The sequence below is a fragment of the Manis pentadactyla genome, chromosome 4 (genome assembly GCF_030020395.1).
Source record: "Manis pentadactyla isolate mManPen7 chromosome 4, mManPen7.hap1, whole genome shotgun sequence".
In the NCBI taxonomy this organism is placed as follows: Eukaryota; Metazoa; Chordata; class Mammalia; order Pholidota; family Manidae; genus Manis; species Manis pentadactyla.
The window spans coordinates 13,337,050-13,346,194 of NC_080022.1; the positions used below are offsets into that span (position 1 = coordinate 13,337,050).

The window sequence follows — 9,145 nt, forward strand, 5'->3', positions numbered from 1 at the left end:
GGCATATACGCATGACATTGTGTGTTTAGCTGCTCACGTGAATGTATGTATACGGGGAGCAAGTGTGTGGTGGTATGTAACACGTGTGCAGGTATGTCTGAAAGCAGAGTGCACACATGTGCATGCAGTGCTTCCAGAGGGGCCCAGGGTGACCCCCTGCCCCAGCCCATGTTCCCGGGCATGGAGCAGGACACACATGCTCTTGATAAAGAGTTTAGAGCGGCTCCAGCGGCAGCTGCCTGGGGCAGGCGTTAGTCACACCCGGAGCCCCATGCCCCGCTCCAGGGGCGCCTGCCCAAGTCGGAAATAAAATTAACCCCAAAGTCAGCGTGGGGGCGGCAAGGGAGAGAGGATCAAAAGGAAAAGGGCCCAGGAGGCGAGAAGGGAGTGTTTGTTCCCCTTCAGCTAAGGAAAAGCTGGCCGAGTGCTTTCCTCCTCCCCCTGTCCCTCTGTCCTCCTCTCCCTCCCCCTCTAGCTCCCACCTCCTCCCCAGCTCCTCCAGGGGAGGCCCAGTGCTCCTTCTGGGCCTTTCAGACAGGTGCTGATGCTTGAATGTGCACAGGGCGGTGGTGTGGTCCTACCCACAGGGAATCCCAGCCTAGACCCCACCCCCACCAAGGTTGGGCTGAGAGGGTCCTGAGGGAAAGTCTGCTCCTCTGCCACCAGTGGGTGTGGTCAAGTCACCCTGTCTCTCTGAACCTCAGTATTGCCATCTGTGAGATGGCAGTCCAGGGATTAGATTTAGTTCCCTCACGGTTTTCCATTGTACCACCTTCCTCACCTTTGACGTTCTGGGACAGCCCAGGCGCACATCATGCCCCCACTGACCACCTTCCTCACGTGCGTGGGCGACTGAATACACCTGTGTCTTGGTTCTCAGGGTCCACATGCAAGAATGCATGTCCCAAACCATCCCTGAGTATGCCCAGGTGCACCTGTCACCTGTTCAACTCTGTCCCATGTGTGAGTTTAGCCGTCAAGACACTGGGCAAAATGCATGTTCCTCATTTCTCAAAAACCCCGCCCAAAGTTGGTGTTATTTATCCTCAGCTTACAGATGTAAAATCTAGGCTCAGAGAGGCTAGGAACTTTCCCAAAGTCACACAGTAGGTGTGTATTGGACTATAGGCCTCCTAATTTCAAACCCAGTTCTCTTTTGGCCAAACTGCAAACTTGGATAAGACATTCAGCAATGATATATGCGTAGACTCGCCTTTGTGGTGTTCATGTTCTCAACTGTGCATAGACCATGCACCTATGCATAGACAGATGCATACACACATTTATTTCTATGTGAGTATTCACTAATGAGTGAGTGTATTGTATACACAGTGGCGAGGTATCATTTTATAAAAGGTATGTGTTTATGTGTCTAAAGGTAGGTGAATGACCATTTACTGAGCATCTACTATGGGATGCGAATTCCATCCTCATGGCCACCCTGTATTGTGTACATGGCTATTCCCACTGGACAGGTGAGGAAATGGATCCCAGAGAGGTTACTGGCCTGAGATCACATACCGATGTGTACAGAACCACACTACAGCCCTGCCCCCAGAGATCCTAACTTTCAGGTGTGCATGGAATATACAAATGGGCTAAACTCTTAAGCAGCGGAGTCTGCCCCCTCTCCCCGGGCCTCTCATCTTCCCAGGGACACCTCCACCGTTTCCTGCTCCTGGCCATCGTCTGTCCATCCGTCTGTCTCTCCTATCCCTGGAGGGGATGGGGGCAGGGACAGCAGGGACAGGGCACACAGCAGATTAATATGGCCCTGGTGTTCCCAGAGGCCAGGGCAGTACTAATGATGGGGCTGATAGAACGCAGAAGTGTGAAAAGAATTTTAATAGATCTGACAAGTCTAATAAGAATTTGTGTCTAGAAGGGTCCTCCTCTGGGGCCGCAGGCTGACGAGACGCTGGCGGCTGAGATTTGTTTACTGGTTGGCATCATCGCCACATCTCCTGCCAACTCGCGATTAATCTAATTTGAGGCGTTTAGAGCCCAGGCGCGGGTGCAAGGCAGAGGAGGGGAGCCATGGAGAGACAGAGGGACAGGGAGGGCCATTGACAGGGGCCCTAATGAGGAATGTCACACCCGTGCCCTCACCGGCCCCAGGCCCGACCCCGGGGAAAGGCAGGCTCCCGGCCCCCTGGTTGCCCTTGAAGTTGGCTGGTGTCAGTCAAGTTTGGCTTCTTGGTGTTTGCTCGCACACCTTGCCAGGGCCTGGGAAGCGCCTACTGTGCTTGGGCCGTGGCTGGGAGAGGCTAAAGAGTGGGAGACAGGGTGGCTGGAGGCACGAACTCGGCCTCCTCCATCTCACATGCTGTGCATGACCCTGAGCCAGCCATCTTTCGGTGCCTCAGTTTCCACCTCTGTGAGATGGGAACAGCTGTAACCAAAGCAGGAGCTGCTGAAAGAATTAAATGAGGGCGTGTCTGCCGAGAACATAGCAAGTGCTCAATGTGTTATGGGATTGTGCTTTGTAGTTCTCAGTCATTGTTGTTCAGACCAGACCTTTCCACCCCACCCACAGGAAGAGGTGCAGCAGGATTGGCATGATGTGGAATGAGGAAGGGTGGGCAGAGCCTTCAGTGACTCCGGGAAGGTCACCCGCCTTGGCCATGTGCCCTTGGACAAATCACTCACATATCTTGGAGTAGAAAATGGGCCAGTGAGGGCTTTGTGGTATAGAGCGCTTCACTCTAAAGTGCTGTGCATATACCAGCAGTTACTCTATAGGAAGCTGCTGGGTGAAGCTCAGGAGGGTGGTTAGGAGCTGGCATCAGACCACCTGGGTTTGAATCCCTGGCTCCATAACTTTGGGCCATAATCTGTCAAGCTCTACCGTCTCTCAGGGGGAGGGTCTCAATTTCCTCATCTGTAAAATAGGGATAACAATATCACCAGTCTTGAAGAGTTACGAGGACGCTCTCTCCCAGGAGGGTTTCTGGTCATCTCTGCCCTACCAGCTGGGAGCCGGAAGGCTGAGTGACCTCAGGGCCATCACCAAGGGGCTCAGCCCAAGCCCGAGAGCCTGGGAAGCTGAGGGGCACAGGGTCCGGATTCTCAAACCCCAGGGCATTTGCATATCTTTTAGGAATCTAGGGACCCAAGCCCTGAGCCCTCTGTGCCTAGCATCTTAAAGCACATTTCTCATTTGAGCCTCATAAGAGCCCTTAAGGAGGCTGGAATTTGTTCTAGCCACTTCACAGCCAAGGAAACAGGTCTGGAGAGGCAAAGTGATGTGCCCAAAGCCATGAGAACAGGACAGAGTTGGGACTCTGAATTTCCCTGTTCACTGTTCCTTTCCTTCATGTTCCCATCAAAGGTCACATCTGCTTACTAAATCCCAATCCTAGGAGCCCAAGTCTATCGAGCTCACTGTGTACCAGGCACAGTGCTAACTAACCACTTTATATGCTTTTACTCATTTAATTTTCACAGCAACTCTGCCACCTAGGTGCTATTCTCATCCCCATTTTACAGACAAGGAAAAGGCTTGGATAGGTGAGGTGATATGCCCAAAATCACACTTGACAATTCGGCAGGTGTAGGACTAGGACCTAGGTCATTTGAGCCCCTAGACAATACAGTCTCCTGTAGCTCAGTTACTGATTCTGCCCATCTCGGTCCCCTGAGCCTTGCCCTTTCTCCAGGCCTGTCACCTCCTGGCTTCACCCACCTATCCTAGGCAGGAGACTCCAACTTTGGGAAGGCATGTCGAGTGTTACAGGGTCCCTCATGGACAGATGACAGAGAGGGAGTTGGGCCAGTCCTCATGATTCCTAGGGTAACACTCATTCCATCTTCCCCTCACCTCTGGGCGTGAGAGGTCCTGGGGTTGGGTTGGCCTCAGCAGGTGCCCGCTTGGGAGGCGGCATCCCTGTGCCTCAAGAGGCTTTGGTCACATAGCAAATCATTTGGTCAGGGCTGATTTCTGCTGTAGCCTCAGGCTGGCACAATTAGTACAGTCAAGACAGCACACTGGTCCAGTGGTCATACCTGTACACACATGTACACCAACACATGCACCTGACTTAGGTGAAACTCACCTGTGCACAGTTACCTTGTACATGCAAAAACATACCCACTGTTCTCCTACTCACACAGGTGCACACAACTCACCCACTTCTGTGCACATGTACATGTCCAAGAACTGCTCGTGTGAATATTCATGTTTGAGCTGTTACCACTTCACAGAGATTCTTGTTTCCACTGTTCCCACACATGTACTCACCCTCAGACCCTCAGCCCTTTCCTCTGGGTGACCAGAACCGCAAGGCTGGAGGTGTCAGCTCCCTGCAGAGCAGGATCCCGGCTGCTCCTTCTGCACAGACCCCTGCTGCTCACTTACAAAGGCTGCGTTGGCTGTTGGGTAGGGGATCTTGCTTCACGTCATCCATGAGGTGGGCCCAGGGTCCACAAAGGCAGAAGGACCTTGCCCTGATTACTACCGGGGCTCCATGGGACTCAATGGATGTCCCCATTGTGGACATATGTAGAGGTGTTTTGGAAAGGGACTGATTCTTCACTCAGCAATGTAGGTACCCTCTGTACCTCTCCACAGAACCCATGAGAGCTGGGCAAATAGTAAGTGTTAAGTAAATATTTGTTGAACGAACGATTGTTAAACAGTTGAGGGATGGATGGATGGATGGATGAATGGGTAAATGGGTGGATGGATGGATGGGTGAATGAAGAGATATATGGATGGAAGGATACATAGATGGATGGATAGGTGAACAGATGGAGAGATAGAAGAAGAGATGGAATAATGGGCAAAAGAGTGGATTGATGGATGGGTGGATGGATGTGGAGCAGATGGAAGAAGAGGCAAAAAGAACCTCAGTTTCTAGGAGTTTCTCTTACTTTTGCAGCTGCTGTTGACTACCTGGCCAAAAACGTGAGCCTGTCCACACAGCGCCGCATGAAGCTCGGGGAGCACTCCACCGTGCTGGGACTCCTGCCTGTGGAAACTGGCCAGGCCTACTAGGGCCCCTGGGGCGCCTGGCCCCAGCCCAAGTCCCAGCCCAACAGCTTTGATCCCTGAGCCTCCCAGCCTCAGTCCCTTCATTGCCCTGGGGTCCCAGGAAGCCAGGAAAGGAGCCCATTCTCTTCTATAGCCAGCCCTCTGGACATGTGCAGCCAGTCTACCATTTGCCCGTGGTCAGGCACCAAGAGGGACCCCTTGGAGTCTGCCCCTCCGCTCTCTCCCAGGAGGGTTTCCGGTCAGCCTGAAGCCTGCCACCCCCCCCGCCCACCACCACCACCCAGTCAAATCCTGTTGTGGCCTCTGTGCCTTCTCAGGCACGGAGATCGAAGCTCACCCGGAATAGAGGACCTTGGGCACCAAAGGGGGTGGTGTCTGGGATGAGGTCCTGGGGCCCTTAGGACCCGACTCCGGTGAGTATCCCAGCCAAGGGTGCAGGGGGAGCTCACAGGGCTGCTCTCAGCAGAAAATGTTTGGGGCTGGCTACCCAGGTGGGTCAGAAGCACAGCCCATTCCTCCCCTGGACCCTGAGAGTCCAGCTAGCCCTGGGGTTTTCCCAGGAGAATCACTCAAGAATTCTGAGGGCTCCAGGACCCTTCCCACATACCTCTGCTGGGTGTAGGGGGGAATCTGGCCCAGGCAGGGGTACTGGGGGGGCCAGGAATAGGCTCAGCCAGGGGGCGGGGCCGTGTGGGGATGTGAGGACACAGCCCAGGCATCAGGAGGCAGCAGGCTCTTAGGCTGAAGCCCACGTTCCGGCCTTGCCCACCCCACGCAGGGCCTGGGCAGCCCTCGGAGCCCTTCATTTCTCTCATCTGCCGAATCAGATGGGAGGGGGAGGGGATCCAGTCTTGAGGACACCTGAGTGAAGGGGCACAGGGCAAGCTCAAAAGGGATTTTTTAAACTGGGGCTCCCCTGCCTGCTGGAAGCAAATCTTTGCTGCCAAAGGCTTCAGCTCTATTCCTTCAAAACTACACCCCACTGAGGTTCCATTTCTCACAATGCCTCCGTCAGAGACCTGAGCCTTCCCCCTGGAAGCCCCACCCTCTGGGAAGGGGCCTCTATCTACCTAGGAGTCGCTTTAGGCTGTTGGGGTGCTGGTCTCCCCTTGAGCTCTGGAGCAGGGTTCTGGGGCTGGTGGGGACTGCTTGTCCCACAGACGACCACTTAATTCCCCTGGGCATGGGGGCAGGAAGTGGCATGTCTCTGTCACACCCAGAGTGACATCTTTCTATGTTGATTCACTCTTGGCAGTGAGACCTCTGCTCCTGAGCCAGCACAGTTGGGTGGGCAGATGTGGCCAGCCTGCAGGCCACCTCTCTGGGGCAGAGGGGCACCCCAAAGGCTCCAGAGAAGAGGGAAAAGCCGTTTTCCTTGGCGGCTCCAGTGGCTTCCCCAAGCTCCCTGCTCTTCAAGAGTTGAGACCTTCGGGGAATGGTTCGAGCCCTGACTGCACCTCCGGGGAACGTTTAACCACCTTCACCTATTTATCAAAATTATATTCATCTTCACCATCCCCGCCATTATAATCTACACTTGGATCCCCTTTATCAAGTGCTGCTGGGTAGAAGGCACTGTGACGGGAGGAAATAGCACTGAATCCACAAAGATTGGGCCAAATTGCTTCTCCCCACATGGGCAACGAGGCGACCTCTTTGCCCAACACATGCCTCTTGCCCTCAGCCAACAAGACATTCCTGGAGGGAAGGGTTGCTGCTTTGGGAGTCCGCTCGAGTTCCTCTCCATTGGGGAACAGAGAGTTGGCAAGATGCTAGGACACGTTCCTGCATGGATGTCACAAGCTCACCTGTTTCTCCTCTTCAGACTCAGTAATACCAAGGCTGTCCTGGACTATGGCCAGAGGAGCTTGTATCTCTGGCTTAGAAGAAACTGTTAATAACTGGGGACAAACAGACTCTTTGGAAGCCACCAACACCCAGCTGAGCACGACCTTGTGAGCTCCACCTCCACCCCTGGCCAGGTACACCCTGGAGTTGGGTCCAGGACCTCATCCCAGACACCACCGTCAAGTTCAGCCAAGGTTTCAACTGGAGCATCCACTACAGGAGACTCGGTTCTTCAAGCTCTGGACCTAAAAGAAGACTGTGTTGCCCCGTGGCGACTCTGTGCCTGCTTTTGTAGCTGTCACAGCCAGGAAGCTCTCCTTAAGATCAACCCCACAATCTTCATCCCCAGTCTTTCAATGGTCAATCCTTCCCCCTGGAGGCCTGGCTCAGAAATCACCCTTACACCCTCTGTTACCCAGGAGCAGGGGTCTCAGGCAGGTGACATCAAAACCACCCAGCCCCACCCCTGGAAAGTGACATTCCAGTGCTAGGACCAATCCCAAATATCTTCCCCCTGTGGTGAAATGGGAGTAAACCAAATGATTTCTCATTATATCCAATTTCTATGTCACTCTCCCAAGCCATCATCTTGGTAGAAAAAAGGACTTATTCCCCCCGGGGCCCCAGCCCTCTCAGAAAGAGACCCTGACCCCGACAGGTTTTTCCCTAAAACCCCTTGTGTTAATATGTCCAGCCAACTCGATTGATAAAATTCAGCCTTGTGTTGGCAGCTCAGAACTTCCCCAGAGAGAAGATGTGGAATGAGATGTACAAGGCTTCAAACTCTTGAGGATTGACTACAGCCTGAGAAAGAAGGCCTGAACCCCAGGAGCCAGGCCAACCCAGAAACAATCCCCATCCATCCCTGTAAATAGAGTCCATAGCAAAATAAGAGATGTTTCCTCAAACTTACCACAAGTAGCTATTGGTCCTACCTATGGGGGACGCCTCTTCTGAGCTCATTGTACATTAGTTGGAAATGTGGTGATGTGCTGTTCGTTTATAGGAAGCTGACATATATATATATAATATACATATATATATATACACACTAAAAAAGGAAAGAAACACCCCCACAGTGTGTGTCGTGCTAGTGCCAGGGACCATCTGTAGGGATTTATCTGCATAATGCTGTGTTTCAAATTATACATTCCAGGCTCTATTGGGTTCTTTCATTTTTAATGCTTTGTTTTTTCATTTGGTATTTCTCTCGCTATAAAAAAAAAAAAGGAAGTGATGTGCAAGCTATGCTTTTATACTCGTATTTCTTACTTGATTTACCTTTGCTGTTCTTTTGCCAGAGGAACATGCAGGGGAAGAGAGAGAGGGGAACAAGAGAGGAGAGAGGAATGGAGAGAGAGGTTTGCCCAGAAGAAAGGTGAGGTCGGACTGCTGACCTGACTGTGGCTTGAGGACAGGACAGTTCCCAGACTTTGACCGCTCCACCAAAATCCAATGTTTTAGGTGGAGCTGCTGAAGCATTCTGAGATTGGATCCTAGACCTTGGGGAAACTATGATTGCCCACAAAAGGCATTCCCTGGGGCCTGTCTCAGGCTGATGTGCTCGACAAGCTCCTGAATGCGCCCTTCACCACTGGACACTTTTTGAGGTGGCCAAGTCTTCTCTTCTCCCCTCCTGCAGAGGCACCAAGCCAAGACCAAATTGGGGGACTCCAGACGCCATCTTGAAATGCTCAGAAACAAATGCATATTGAATGCTTTTCCTGTCAACTCTAACATTGGCCAATCCCCTACCTGGGAAATACCTACATAGCACTCTAGATCATTCCTTCTAGTAAATGCAACTCGGTTGCTTCTGTGTTTGATTGACTCACAGCCATTTTCCTCCATGTGGAGTGAATGTATGTGCATGAGAGTGTGAATGGGTGTGTGAATGGGGCCATGGGCCCGAGGATGTGTGTTTAAATATAATCGCACCATAATTTATTCAGCTATATGGAGTAGTAGACTAGAAAGAGAAACTGGCATTTGCTTTAACTACCTGCTTGTAAGCGCTTCCTCTGTAACTCAGGCGTAACTGTTATACATTAAAAGAAATTAAAAGCATTTCCAAGGTCCAGTGTACTCAATTGATTGCCATTATGTAGCTCCCCTGAAAGAGGCTGAGGGTTCAAGGAGCCCTTTGGCCTAACTTAGAGGGTCGGTATAAACGGCATTTCTCTTGCCCTCTACCGAGTCCCCCGTGCCAAGCAGCTGGTAGATATGTAGTGGGTGCTGAATCAATATTTGATCAGTGGATGCTGTTGCATAAGCGTGTCTCTGATGTAACCTCAGGTCTCTTCA

The 9,145-nt window shown here is 52.2% G+C and overlaps 1 protein-coding gene across 3 annotated transcripts in view; it reads left to right on the forward strand.

The window, feature by feature from the left end:
- The window catches only part of PAX7 (paired box 7), a 97,762-nt gene extending 88,860 nt beyond the window's left edge, over positions 1-8,902 (forward strand). For all 3 annotated transcript variants that reach the window (XM_057499791.1, XM_036914449.2, XM_057499792.1), the window contains exon 9: positions 4,881-8,902. In XM_057499791.1, coding sequence (XP_057355774.1) covers positions 4,881-4,996 — 116 coding nt within the window. In that variant the 3' untranslated portion in view covers positions 4,997-8,902. The remainder of the gene's footprint in view (positions 1-4,880) is intronic.
- The last annotated feature ends 243 nt before the right edge of the window (positions 8,903-9,145 follow it).